Here is a 15,643-nt window from a genome sequence, read left to right as displayed (position 1 = left end):
AGTGATTAAAGAAAAATTCTATGACAAAACTGACACCGCCTCCTAGAATAAGCGGCCCCCTTACCTCTTGTGCCCTATGTGCCCATGTGCAGCTGTACAGTTTTTACCAATAGCATATCTGCCCCTGGACTGGTAATTTTTGTAGGTGTACGGAAGTTCAGAAAAGAAGTGATTTTTCCGCTCTTTTTTTAAGATCATTTTCATGCTATTCACCAGTCACTGAAATTAAATTCTTAGATTGAAAATACAAGTCAAAACCAAATAAGTGACTATTATTTAGTGCTCCTTTAGGGGAGTGGTTGGAGAGAATTAACTGCTGAGAGTCCCAGAGCCTTCACTGGCATAGCAGACACTTGACATAATGGTGCCATGCTGAATTAAAACCTCTATTTCTCAGCCTGGTTAATCTAGGGTTGTCAGGTCAAAACTGCTGACAGATTCTCTTTAAAAGACTAAAAACTGTGAAAATATAATATAAAATGGAAGTATACTACAAATCTATAGAGGTGTGTAAATGTAAAAATGTGAAGAAACATCAACCTAGGTAAACATCCATTGCCAGAAATATATAACCTTTAGGATTCAATTGCTGATATTACCATCAATCATCAGAACACTCAGAGCCCACATACACCTTCGATGTACATGATATAAACAATGGCTCTGCTGACCATTTTCAGCTATCTTGGCCATCTCTCCCATACACGGTAACGCTTGTTCAGCTGAGCACTCCTGTGTTCTCTATGAGAAAGGTGATTTTGGTGGCAGCTTATTTCCAAAAGAACAAAAGGATCGTGTCATGACACAGCTGTCGGGTGACCTTGCACCAGGGGCTCCTTCCCTGTCCCTAACACTAGGGGACGCCCCAGCTCGCCCTACTCCCCAGGATACTTCTGAAGGTGAAGATGCCGGGGCCTCCACCCTTGCCTTATCTCCTGAGTCAGCTGTCCATCTGTTCTCTTTCCCCACCCAGGGAAGAGGGGCGCTACTGTGCACCGTAGTACATCAACACGACAAACAAGTCAACACAAACAAGGGTTAACAGAAAACTTCAGGCATACAAAATATTCACTCACATATACAGAGAAATACACTGGGGCGTGGAGGTAGGGGAATAAACCAAAATAGAGAAGGATAGAGAACTACCACGCATACAAACCAAGTAACAGTCAATGATAACTCCTCCAAGTCCCCTTCTCATATGAACTCCTCTCCCTTCATTAGCTATGCAGCAAATGCTATCTCTAACAAGGATTTATAACAGAGCCCAGATTATAAAGGGGATTCTAACATGGCCGATTAACCCGTTATGCCAGAAAGAATAAATTCATATAAAATTAAGGAGAAGTGCTTCTTCTCAGCACCAGAGTAGGAGCAATCAGACGCTGCGATCTTCTGGCTCTGTACTGTCGCGGTAAACCTGTGACAGATCAGCAGTTCAAAATTAGATATGCTGAATACTTAACTTCCCGGTCACCAACTGTTGGTGTTTGGGTCGACAGGTTCAGATGGTATTAGTCTAATGTGTATTGGGGGTCTTTCAAGCCAACCGGAGATTTTTTTAGTAAAACCATGTAAAAATCTTATTATGATGCCCCCTGGTGTTTTTTGGATTCTTTCTCAGAACGTCTACCTCTTGTGTCCAGTGTCGGTGGTCACACATGCTCAGATTGAAAAATGTTTTTGATTTGCCTGACCAGACGATTAGATTATTTAAGGCATATCTACTATATAATTGTCTAAGGGTCACTTCCGTCTGTCCTTCTTTCTTTCTTTCTTTCTTTCTTTCTTTCTTTCTTTCTCAGTTATTCATTCGCTGATTGGTCTCACCAGCTGCCTGTCATGGCTGCCGTGACCAATCAGCGAAGGGCACAGTCCGGAAGAAAATGGGCGCTCCTTACTCCCCGCAGTCAGTGCCTGTCGCCCGCATAATCCCCTCCGGTCACCGCTAACACAAGGTTAATGCCGGCAGTAACGGACCGCGTGATGTCGCGGGTAACACACTCCGTTACCGCCGCTATTAACCCTCTGTGTCCCCAACTTTTTACTATTGACGCTGCCTATGCGGCATTAATAGTAAAAAATTTAATGTTAAAAATAATTTTAAAAAAACCCCTGCTATACTCACCCTCCGTAGCCGCTCGCGCCGGCCGCCATCTTCCGTTGCAGGTTCCAGTGGCAGAAGGACCTGCCATGACGTCACGGTCATCTGACCGTGACGTCATCACAGGCCCTGCGCGCTTGCGCTACAAAGACCTGCCATGACGTCATGGTCATGTGACCGCGACGTCATCACAGGTCCTGCGCTCATACCAACCCTGGGACCGGAAGCTGCCGTGGACTACAAGGGCTCCCTCGGAAAAGTGAGTATATGTTTATTTTTTATTTTTTAACCTGTGACAAACCTGGCTGGGCAATATACTACGTGACTGGGCAATATACTACGTGACTGGCTAATATACTACGTAGCTGGGCAATATACTACGTGGCTCTGTGCTGTATACTACGTCACTGGGCAATATACTATGTGGCTATACTACGTCACTGGGCAATATACTACGTGTCTGGGCAATATACTACGTGGCTGAACAATATACTACGTGACTGCAATATACTACGTGGCTGGGCAATATACTACGTGGCTGGGCAATATACTACGTGGCTGGGCAATATACTATGTGGGCTGTGCAATATACTGTACTATCTGGGCATGCATATTCTAGAATACCCGATGCATTAGAATCGGGCCACCATCTAGTGATATCATAAAGTGGAGGAGAGCAGAGAGACACTAACAAAAGCAACAGATTCCAAAGTCTCTTACTCAGCCACAATCTTCCTAGGTAATAACAGAAAGTGTTTCTGTTTCATGGTTTTGTTTATCTATTCGGCTAGGTTTTTATTTCTCTATTGCATGACTTAGAATTGTAATACGTTCTGTGTGTTTCCATGGTAACAGACAACAAACAGCTGCTACCATGGAAACACATAGGCCATTATAAGAGCTGTATGCAAAAAAAAACCCTAACATTTCTAAATGCAGACTTTTTTTCAAAGTTAGTAGACATAATCATTAACTAAACACAAACTGAAAATCATTACCCTAAAATATGACGCCACAGTTTGTGTCTTCATGTTGGTCGTCTCTCGGGGATGACGGGCGTCTCCAATATCACCCTATGGAAGTAAAGCAAACAAATTTACTGTGGAACTAAAGAAAATTCTCAACGCATAAATTAAACACTGTTCATCTGTATGTTTTAGGTGTATCAATGCTAAATAAGCCCCAACTAATCCTTCTTTTCCATCCCCAGGACATATGCTGTTGGAGGGAAGGGAATGGGCATTATAAATTTTAATTCCTTATCCTTTTGTTCTCCCAGGATATACTGGTCCAATAACCTGGTCCAGCACTATGTCAGTATGGAGTACATAGGTGCCGGACCACAGCCCTTTGAGGCTCCTCTTAATTGGCAGCATCTTTTGCCCCTCTTCCATTTAGTAAGCTCAGAGTGACGTTTTATATGCAAACCTCCACAATTATGACATAACGCCGTGTCTTCTAATCAGAAGAAGTACCTAAGATGTTGGTAGGTATGAGAAGGTTTGCTTGGCTCTGGTTCAGAGTACATGGACCACTGACGTAGCGCTGGACCAGGGTCCTGCCAATCTTTATGCTCACCTAGTCTGTCAGCTACCTCATGTGTATGGGCACCTTTAGATAATGATGTTGTTCAAGACTTTGATATTGATGACGTATCCTAGGGATCAGATCGGTATTGGGGTCTGACATCCAACATCCTGATCAAGCAGCAGGTATCTGAAGCCATAGCCAACAGAAGTCCATAGAGTATGGAAAAGTGTAATGGTGGTCCTCAGTTTTAGTGACCTTAGCAGATATTTTTTTGCCATCACTAATGCATTGCATACGTTACTGGGATAGAGAAGAGGGCTTAAAATTGAGGAATGGATCCGTTTATTGTGCTATAGCATTGCTATGCAAATTGCCGTTTCAGAGAGGAGTAGAACTCTACTGACACCTATTGGAAGAAGCAATCTTAGAAGTTAAAGTGAATCTGTCACCAGGTTTGGCCGATACAAGTTCGGCCACAGCCTTTCAGGGCTTATCTACAGCATTCTATAATCCTGTATATCTGCCCCCAACCCGACCTGCAAGAGAAGAAAAATAACTTTTATTATACTCCCCAGCGGGGTGGTCCGATCCGATGAGCGTCGCTGGTCTTGGTACGGCGCCTCCCATCTTCTTACAATCCCTGTCCTCCTGCTTGCTTCGTGTGGATGACACGTCCCTTCGTCATCCACACAGTCTCCTCGGCACAGTGCTCTTGCGCAGGCATACTTCTCTGCCTTGTCGAGGGCAGAGAAAAGTACTGCAGTGCACATGCGTCAGGTCTCTTTGACCTTTCCTGGCACCTGCGCACTGTAGTACTGTGCTCTGCCCTCAACAGGGCAAAGAAGTACGGCTTCACAGGAGAGCTGTGCAGAGGAGACGCGTCATAAACACGAAGCAAGCAGGAGGGCGGCATCGCAATAAGAAGGGAGGCGCCGAACCAAGAAAAGTGAAACCCATCAAACCGGACCGTTCCTCAGGTTAGTATAATAAAAGTTATTTTTCAGTTCTTCTAGGTCGGGTTGGGGGCCGATATACAGCATTATAGAATGCTGTATATCAGCTCTAAAAGGTGATGGTCGCATCTCATATTGGCCAAAACTGGTGACAGGTTCTCTTTAATGCCATTTAGTGAGCCTTGCCATATGACTTAGCATAAATCAGATCTCATACTTTGCAGTGACGAGGGGTAAAACCCCTGAGACACAGTGTCTGCAAATTGAGATTCTGGTTTGGCGTTTATCCTAAGCCATGTGGAAAGACTCGTTGAAGAGTCGATATTGACTTTTAGGATTGGTGGCTCTATCTCTTCTTCATCTCTGAAGAGGAAATTTGCATATTTCATTTCCCAGAGGAGCATACATGGCATACAAGTCTCCTCGCTCTGACATGCCAGGCTTGGCTTGTCACTCTCCACAAGGAGAAACCACCAATTAGAACATAGCAATACTAAATACAGTAAACCTGCATGAATCATTTTAGAGTATAGATTTTTTGCAATTCACCCTTCTCACAAAACCATGACTGACTGTAAAGCAAGAATGATTTTCCCGATTGTTCAGTATGCACCATAAGATGAAAACTGCTAAAACAAATCCCATTTGGTAAGTACTGGCCCTATACCATATACCTGCTGAAAATGCAGGAAGCAGAAGGATTCTCTAGCCTTAAAGAGAGCCTGTCATGTAAAATAACACTGACTGATCATTTCAATAGGTGAGCCAGCCCCCTTCTCTGTCAAAGCCGATGCATAAATAGAAAAGGAATATTCCTTAGGTATTCAAATGAGCAGTCATTCCGTCTTCCCCCTTGATACCCAAACATGATCGGATACTGTATCTAATGATTGGGCACCTGTTTTAAGTTCCAACTAGTTTTTTAACTCTCATTTATTTTTTTGGTGGTGACTGGACAACTCCTTTAAGGCCGGTCTCACACTAGCGTATGGCATCTGATGCGAGAGCATCGGATGCGATATGCTAATGACCCTCGGCTCCTGCTCTGCTGTGATCGGGAGCCAAGTGTCATGCGTCTGTGCTCCGAGCCTCTTGCACATAGAGCATCGCAGCACAACTGTGAAGGAGGCGGAGAAATTACTATCTCCATTTCCTCCATTGCCGGTGTCAGCGTATAACGCACATCACTCGAATGATATCTGAGTGATGTGCATTATCTCACTCACACCCATAGGCTTATATGGGTGCGAGTGAGCCGAGTCTCGGCCAAGAGTCGATGACAATCGCAGCATGCTGCGATTTTACTCCCACACTGAAAACGGCTGAGAAAAAATACGGTGATGTGAGCTGCCCCATAGATGAATACTGGTTCGAGTGCTATGCGATTTTTTATTACCGTAATCAACGGTAGTGTGACTCCGGCCTTACACTTGTGTTCTGCGCATTTGAGAAGCAGCAGAAAATCCTGCAAATCGTCTTTTCCGTTCACCTACAGTATGTTAATCTTCTCTGTTTAGAAAAACATTTAGAATTGAGAGTCCTCAGTGGTTGATACCTTTTAATGGCTAACTGAAAAGATGGCAACAAATTGCAAGAACAAGATAAAGATCCCCAATTCACATCAGGACTACAAGATCCCAGGTACCTTCAGCTGCATCACATCTAATGTGGTGTACTTAATTATTTGTACTAAATGTCCAACTGGGGTTCTGTATATTGGGGAGAGAGGGCAAAAACTGAGAACAAGGATAAATTCTCACCGCCATACAATAAAAGAAAAAAGAATGGATCTACCTGTGGCCAAACATTTTTGTATGCCTGATCATAGCACCATGGACCTGAAATTACTTGTATTGAAAGGTAGCTTCAAGTCTCAGAGAGACAGGAAAATCTGAGAGTATAAACTTATGACGACCTTTGACACACTTAGTGCAGGAATGAATGTGTCGCATGGATTTATGTATTTTTGCATCAATTAAGGAATTTGCACTTCAGACCATGTGGGGTCATCATAACAGAACCAGACCCTAATCAGAGCATACAAAACATTCACTCCTAATCTAGGAACTTTCTGTAACAGAGTGTCACCCCAGCCTGTACACATGGACCATACTTTAATCAGGCTTACATTAGCATTCCTTGCCCTGCATTTGGTGGGGGCATGCTTGTCTTTGTTCCCCTCTGCAGGGGGCATCTCCAATACACAAACCTGTAGAGAGAGTGCAGGGTTTCTGGAACTTTCTTAATCCTTAGAGCTATGTTTATGGGGGTGGGTGTTGGGATCAGCCCTTTTGTAAGGCAGAGATACTAAGAGTGGTAGGACAACAAGCCACATGTTCAGTTAGTCAATGCTGTGTGCTTTGAAGGGCAAGGATCTGCTGCTGCAGCTGGATCCGGGTATCATGTATGGAGATTGGAGATCATTTTGCCACATGGAATTGTGAGGTCTCGTCACCCTACTGGATTTAAGGACTGAATCTGAAGACTGTAGTTGTGTGGTGACTTGGGAAGAGCTGGGGTCTTATGCTGAGGCAAGATTCCTGGTGCCTGTGTGTGGAGGGTTTAAAGCTGCCATGTTGGACTGTGTTGTGTCCCTCATCTGCTGGAGCCATTGAATTGACTCAAAGGCTATTTCTATTTCCCTGGCGTCGGATTGCCGGGTGGCGCCCCCAGATCTGCGGGTGGCGCCCCCAGATCTGCTCCCTTTGCGTGGAATCATTGTGGACTCATTATGGACCCTACAGAATTACTTTCATTTGTGTTGTCCCAGTCCCCTGTTCCAATAAATCTTGTTAGATTGTTTATCGGCCTGGTGTCTCTTGCTGCTCTGTCGCAAACCCCGTCACACTTAACAATATTTATGGACACAACTGTTTATCACTTATCACTCTCCCATAATGACAGTTCTGTGCTATGTTGTGTATAAATATGTGATTCTTCAGAATTTGCTTTAGTCTGTGCCTGATCAATAGACCTGAATAGTCTCAAAAGCTTGAAATTTGTTACCATCTTTTCAGTTAGCCATTAAAAGGTATCAACCACTGAGGACTCTCAATTCTAAATATTTTTCTATCTACTGGCTAACACGGTACCAAGATATTTATCTTTCCTGTATCGTCCCTGTTTAGTCTTTTCTGTAAGTGAATAGTATAAGCCACGCTTGTGAATTATTTCACACCGTCACCTATACGTTTCCGCAACGTGATACACGGGAGACTCATCTACCGTGTGTAAATATTTATAACACGTGTGCATTTCTACAAAGCCGAGCCGACAGACAGTGCGCACATACAGTGGATGCATAGAAGTAATAAGTCCTGTACGACATAAAGATATCCAGCTTGATTGAGGGAAAATGAATAAACCGAGATGATATTACGGACTGATATCACTGGCTTTAAAATTTTAAACGTTTTACAAAAAAAGGACTTTTTATTACCTTGTTGTGGCTGCACTTTTTCTGCGTGGCCCATGATTGTGAATCTATTCTTGCTTTTGTTTTAGTATGTGCAAGATTGCCTGTATAAACAACAGAAAATTCATTTTATTCACAGGATTTCTTTATTCGGAATGCTCCATGCAAACTGGAACACTGGCGCAGATTTATTAGTGTAGGGGCTTCGTGCAGTTGACCATATTCTCAGTCCAAATGCGATCCCTCAAAACATCGGATCATACTCGGACTAATCTTATTTTATGGGGCCGTGCATATGTCCGATTTTTTCCTCACACATAGCCGGCCCGAGGAAAAAATGGCAGCATGCTCAAGTTTGATCTGATATTTGGATCGCACTTGGCCATGCAAGTCAATGAGTCTCTAGAAAGCATTGGACTGCATTCGGATGACATCTGCATGCAGTCCAATTTCTGCGCACTGACACAATGGAGAAGATGGAAACATTTTTTATCCATCTTCTCATCCGAGATAGTTGGATCGAACTATGATCATACTCTGATCAAACTCTTATCAGTGTGGTTTTTTAGCATAATTGACCCGATTCTCTCGGATGAGAAAACACACGGTTGTCTGCACCTAGTCTGAGGACGACTCAGTGGGTGCACATTGTTGTGTACAGTTTTGGACCTATGTTTCTGAGTTTAAAGCGTTGTTTGCGCTTCAATCAAAAGAAGCCTGACTTCACAAACAGGACATGGCTTAGCCGAAAAGGGACATGTCATAAAATGCTCAGAATTTTCAAACTGTCGAGTCTACGTCTGCGCTGTTCAAATGACCAACTTAGTAAATCTGCACCAGTTTGTTATACAAATTGAATGATCCAAATAGGCAGTACAAGATACAGACATGTTAGCTCATGCATTGACCACTCAGGCTCGGCAGTAGGTATAGCAGAATCTGTAAAGGAGTTGTCCACTGCTGGGACAAACCCTTTCTGAATCCTTATGTTTCCGATCAATAAGATAATAACCCCTATACTCACTTCTGGTGAAGCCAGCGCTGATTGGCTGCAGGGACCGTGTGGCATAAGAATGTCAAAAGTCTTCGGGAGATCCAGCATCGGCACTACTGTAGCGACAACGACACTGGAGATGTTAATATTTGACTGGGAGGAAACATAGGGAGTGGCATAGTGGACATTTCCTTTAAGTTTTGCTTGGCCTGATCCTTTTGATAACATTTCCAAATTTCTACTAAGAACTGATTTGTATCCTGCATATTCTTCATCACTAGTTGGTGTAGGAGTTTCTACCCTTGTAAAATTGTACCAAGGACTAAAATGAAACAAAAATTAAGAACAGCTTTCTCTCCCCTTTTCATATTCAGGAGTAAAATAAAAATATATTTTACTAGTATACTGATGTGAAACAAAATATAATTATTATAACAATACTTATAAAGGACCACACTCACTTCACAGTAATAGAATTAAATTCTGAACTTTTGACAACAAGAGGTAGCTAGCTGCAGATAGATTTACACACTTAGGCCGGTTTCACACGTCCCTTTATTTCCAGTACCGGAAAAAATGGTACCGGAGATATCCGTGTCCTTGTGTACGTGTGTGTAATACTTGCGTCACACGTGTGGCAACCATGTGCCGCCCATGTGCCTCATCAATACCACACGGACGGCCACCGGGGAAGAAGCACTACAGTAAGCGCTGTTCCCCGGCAGCAGTTGCTGAAGATGGTTCTCATCATTCATGTGCTGACAGTTTTCACACGTACCGGAGACACTGACACATGTAGACCCATTCAAGTGAATGGGTCTGTGCACGTCAGTGTGTTCCATGGTCTGTATGTCCGTGTGCCCACACATAGACATGTCCGTTTTTACCCTCAGCACGGATGGCAAAACGTCCTGCACATGAGAACTCAAATTGATGTCATCTGTGTGAAACGCATTGGCACCAAGGAAGAGGCGTGACAGTAAGAGCTGTTCCCCGGTGGCGGGTGCTGAAGACAGCTCTCATCATTCTCCCCTGCTCTGCCAGCGATCGGCGTGAGCAGAAGAGAATGATGAGAGTTATATTAAACTCAGAACGATGACAGTAGATGGGGGCTTTTGGGACTCTTACTACCATCATCTGACACCTTCTGCACTAATAACAGTGACAGCAGGAGTGGATGATCCGGGTATTCCTCAGTGCGTAGGTGCCGGGAAAGGTTAAAGAGCCCCAGCACATGCGCACTGCAGTACTTTGCTCCGCCCTCGACAGGGCAGAGAAGTAGGCCTGCGCAGAAACATGGTGCCGAGGATACTGTGAGGATAATGCAGCTGTAGGAAGATGGACTGGGCTAGTGGTCCCTCTTGTGTATCCGGATCGGAACTGTCAGGGCTGTCATTATTGTTGCCGGGGGAAAGATTTCAGGACCGGAGCAGACCTGTGCACCAGACAGAGGGGGACGGGCCAGATATAAAAGGGGCTGAGCGTGGGAAGATGGGACTTTTGGCAGGTACTCAGCCTGTGCGACAGGAGAAGCTTGACTCTCTCTCTGCTGACTACGGTCCCTGCTCAGACAGACCTTGCATCCGTAAGAGACAATTACATGCCGCCCGTTGACTCCAAGAGTGCTGGCCGGACTGTGCCTCTGACATCCACAGACGTACCGAGCAGTGCAGATACCTCAGTGCACGCTGAGTACGTGCGTGACATTGCGGCCTGCTCTTCTGGACTGTGCACTTCACCAGCGGTGCTGCGAATTTCCCCACGAACAGCTCCCCGTTCCAAGGACAGGAAGGACTGGATACTTCACCTCCGTGCAGAGACAGTGTTTCAACTATTTCCAGGACCAGATCAGAGACTTCTCACGCCACCTACGGCGCCATCATGGAATTTTCCAACCTCCACCATCCAGGAACCAGAGACTGATAAGTTAATTTTGTTTTACTTGCCTCTCGGCTATTATCCCTGTTGCTGCTATCAATCATTTGTTGTTTTGCATATTGTTCCCCATTCTCCCTGTGTGGAGTGTAATCGCTGAATTATTCAATTATAAAGAACCAGTTAACTCTTGCTCTGTCTCCTGCCTGTCACTGCATCCCTCGTACCTGTTAGAACCTTACACAGTGACGCGTCATCCACACGAAGCCAGCAAGAGGGCGACATAGCAAGAAGGGTGGCACTGGACCAAAAAGAATGGCGCCTATCGGACTGGACCGCCCCGCAAGTGAGTATAATAAAAGTTATTTTTCTTCTCTTACAGGTCGGGTTGGGGGCAGATATACAGCATTATAGAATGCTGTATATCAGCCCTGAGAGGTGATGGCCGTATCTCATATCGGCCAAACCTGGTTACAGGTTCCCTTTAAGGTGCCCTTTCACCTTAGATCAGTTTTCTTATGACCCATCCCCTCATATACATACAGGTTTTTACTGACACACATGTTTTTAATGGGGAGAGAAGAGAAAGACTTGGCGAGATCCTTCTGGTGGCCTATCTCTCGCAGGAACAAAAGGAGCTGATGTTGAAATTTAACATGCCCAACCCTTCTTATTTATAATGTCATCTGTCAGGCGAGATTTTGGAGGCCTTCCTACTCTGTCACTTATCTGCTGCTCAGCCAGCTTTTTCCAGCCCTCCGCTCTCTTTGGGCTCCATCGCAGTCATGACTGTTTCTGGGGTAGCGAAGCCCTTTGCCACACATTCTTAGGCTGCATTCAGACAGTTTGATTGTGGCCGTAAAATGACCACTGATTGGCGGTCATTCAATAGCCTGGTTAGAGTGGCCGAATGCAGTTCTGTACACACAGGACAATCGTTAACATGATCATTCGGTTCACATATATCGGGTTGTCATCAGCACATAACCACGATTTGCTGCTAAGGATGATGATTTTTGAAGAAGCTTCAAATCCTTTCACCCAATGACCAAGTGGTTTGCGTATGATACCCCATATGTTTGGGTAAACCCCTGTTTGGGCACACAGGAGAGCTCGGAAGGGAAGGAGCACTGTTTTACTTTTTCAACGCAGAATTGGCTGGAATTGAGATCGGACACCATGTCGCATTTGGAGAGCCCCTGATGTGCCTAAACAGTGGAAACCCCCCAATTATAACTGAAACCCTAATCCAAACACACCCCTAACCCTAATCCCAACGGTAACCCTAACCACACCTCTAACCCAGACACACCCCTAACCCTAATCCCAACCCTATTCCCAACCGTAAATGTAATCCAAACCCTAACCCTAACTTTAGCCCCAACCCTAACTGTAGCCTTAATTCTAGCCCCAACCCTAGCCCTAACACTAGCCCTAACCCTAGCCCTAACCCTAGCCCTAACCCTAGCCCCAACCCTAACCCTAACACTAGCCCTAACCCTAACCCTAACCCTAGCCCTAACCCTAACCCTAGCCCTAACCCTAACCATAGCCCTAACCCTAACCCTAACCCTAATGGGAAAATGGAAATAAATACATTTTTTAAATTTTTAAATTTTTCCCTAACAAAGGGGGAGATGAAAGGGGGTTTGATTTACTTTTATAGCGGGTTTTTTTAGCGAATTTTTATGATTGGCAGCCGTCACACACTAAAAGACGCTTTTTATTGCAAAAAAATATTTTTTGCGTTACCACATTTTGAGAGCTATAATTTTTCCATATTTTGGTCCACAGAGTCATGTGAGGTCTTGTTTTTTGCGGGACGAGTTGACATTTTTATTGGTAACATTTTCGGGCACGTGACATTTTTGATCGCTTTTTATTCCGATTTTTGTTAGGCAGAATGACCAAAAACTAGCTATTCATGAATTTCTTTTGGGGGAAGTGTTTATACCGTTCCGCGTTTGGTAAAATTGATAAAGCAGTTTGATTCTTTGGGTCAGTATGATTACAGCGATACCTCATTTATATCTTTTTTTATGTTTTGGCGCTTTTATACGATAAAAACTATTTTATAGAAAAAATAATTATTTTTGCATCGCTTTATTCTGAGGACTATAACTTTTTTATTTTTTTGCTGATGATGCTGTATGGCAGCTTGTTTTTTGCGGGACAAGATGACGTTTTCAGTGGTACCATTGTTATTTATATCTGTCTTTTTGATCACGTGTTATTCCACTTTTTGTTCGTCGGTATGATAATAAAGCGTTGTTTTTTGCCTCGTTTTTTTTATTACAGTGTTTACTGAAGGGTTAACTAGTGGGACAGTTTTATAGGTTGGGTCGTTACGGATGCGTCGATACTAAATATGTGTACTTTTATTGTTTTTTTTTTTTTTTATTTAGATAAAGAAATGAATTTATGAGAATAATATTTTTTTTTTCATTATTTAGGTTTTTTTTTTTTTTTTTTTACACGTGTGGAAATTTATTTTTTAACTTTTTTACTTTGTCCCAGGGGGGGACATCACAGATCGGTGATCTGACAGTTTGCACAGCACTCTGTCAGATCACCGATCTGTCTGAGAGCACTGCGATAGGCAGCTGACACCCGGCCGCGATCGGCCGCGCTCCCCCCGTGAGCGCGGCCGATCGCGCTGGACGTTCTATTCCGCCCTTGGGAAGTAGGGCCCACCCCACATGGACGGAATAGTACGTCCATTGGCAGAAAGGGGTTAACGAACACATAAAACCATAATAATTCATTAAGATTTTAAGTGATCCATGTTTACAGCCTCTAATTATTTGCTACATTCTCTGTGATCTGTAAAATGATAATAATTACAGTAATAATCTGTACAAGTTTCTGCTGCTTAAAAAAAAAAATCATTAATGCAGAAAATATTTTTTCACTGATAAAAATTGTCCTATTTTTACAGACTGTCCAGGAATTTCTGGACTGTTGGCAACCCTGAGATGTAATAATTACCTGTTTTTGTTAGGGGATTAGTTACCAGTATTCGGATGAGATTATTTTCGGACGACCGTAGGACAAGCACAATGTCAGCTGGCAACGTGTCTCTGTTCTTTTCAAGGAAACCAGCTGCATTGTAGAGAACCTTAAGATAAAGGATATTGGTAAATGCCGGGAGTAAAACAACTGATTAAACTGTTTCATAGCAATTGGTTAGAGCAATGGAGAGTTAGTGACACAGCTTTATTCTAAACCTTTTCTCCTCTGATTTATATCCGAAAGTGGAGTTAAAGCAAAAGAGCTTGACCTGGAATAGAATTTAAAATAACCACAAGACTCCACGGCTGAGTTCTATGATGAAATCCCATCAGGTAGCTCCTGAGTATTACCCATCATTAGGATGTAAAGATTATGGGACCAATTTCTCTAAGCGTTTATGCCTGAAAAGTGGCATAAAATCTTAGAAAAGTCGCAACATTTTTGTACAATGAGGAGTTATGTAAAAATCTTATAGAAAAAAAGAGAAAATTTAAATTACGGTAATTCGAATAACTGGACTTTACTGTGAACCTTTTCCTACAATGGTACAATAGTAAACATACACATTTAAATAGACTGCAGCTTCATCTCCCTCTTCTCCCCTTTTCCATGTCTTGAATTTACCATTTCAAAATAACCAGATTTTTTTTCTTAAAGACTGAAGAGGTTTCTAAACATTTGCAGAAAGCCTACAACCGTAAAAAGTGAAAATTCGAGACGCTGGAAGCTAAGGAAGATGACTCTTGACTATCAGAGAATGTATTACATAATTTAATAATTTCACATGTACTTTTGATTTAAACAAGATATAATTATGAAAACACTACAAATAAGAATTCTCTCATACAATGTTTTTATGGTAACCCCTTCCATGGGACTACAGTAGCACAACATAGCATCTAGGAAAGAAGTCCTTTCACTGCCTGAAGTCTGCAAATAGCAGGTTCTAGTCCACTGCTAATCAATTCATATTGCATTTGTTAATGTAAGTTGTCTTGGATGATGCATTGCTCCATTAACGTGTAAATTAGTAGACCTTTGTATGTAATAATATGCACATAACACATTAATTTATAAATATTTAAAAAAAGAAAGAATGACAAACTACTACAACTTGCAAGATATCTGTTATTGTTACGCATCATTTTACCTTTCCTGCGTAATGATGAATTCCAAATGTTAGATCCACTCTCTTTGGCCTCCAAAAATACTTGGATTTCAAGTTATCCTCAAATTTTTCTGTGAATGAGATTCAATGCTAATTATTTAGAATTTAGGAACGTTTCATATCAGAGATGAAAGAGAGAACATAGTTCAAGCTCTCATGTTGTACATGCAATCTCATCTGTCAGCAGCAAGATACACAACCGGTTGAGCTGAGAAAATTAATATATGATCTTGTGCTAAAAGATTCAGATCAGACACCATGTTCAAAATGAAAAGGTCCCTTTAGGACACCAATAGATGATCTTCATTTAAACATACTTAGAAAGTCAAAATCATAGTGGATTATCTTTCTTGAACAGAATAATTAAATCACACAAATAGTTGTTTTAACGTTAACACTTCTTAGCTCCCTAACTCCCCAAAGGTGAGCCTTGAAAATTATAATGTTATGACTTTGCCACTGTGAATAGGAATTTGGTAAATATAATACATATATAGCAACTGCACTAGTTCCCAAAATTACAGTTTGCAATTATAATAATTGCATTTAATAAATATTTAAGCTCACTAACTTCATAAAAGTAAACTTTGGA

At 42.6% G+C, this 15,643-nt stretch overlaps 1 protein-coding gene across 1 annotated transcript in view; it reads right to left on the bottom strand.

The window, feature by feature from the left end:
• The window catches only part of MYO3A (myosin IIIA), a 173,227-nt gene that overhangs the window by 44,274 nt on the left and 113,310 nt on the right, over nt 1–15,643 (bottom strand). The window contains exons 20-23 of the mRNA XM_069732227.1: nt 15,034–15,122; nt 13,860–13,989; nt 8,027–8,106; nt 3,103–3,177 (exon numbers count right to left, since the gene is read on the bottom strand). Coding sequence (XP_069588328.1) covers nt 3,103–3,177; nt 8,027–8,106; nt 13,860–13,989; nt 15,034–15,122 — 374 coding nt within the window. The remainder of the gene's footprint in view (nt 1–3,102; nt 3,178–8,026; nt 8,107–13,859; nt 13,990–15,033; nt 15,123–15,643) is intronic.

The sequence above is a fragment of the Ranitomeya imitator genome, chromosome 6 (genome assembly GCF_032444005.1).
Source record: "Ranitomeya imitator isolate aRanImi1 chromosome 6, aRanImi1.pri, whole genome shotgun sequence".
NCBI classification, from domain to species: Eukaryota; Metazoa; Chordata; class Amphibia; order Anura; family Dendrobatidae; genus Ranitomeya; species Ranitomeya imitator.
The sequence above is the reverse complement of the archived record's forward strand: the minus strand, read 5'-3'. Positions and strand labels throughout refer to the sequence as shown.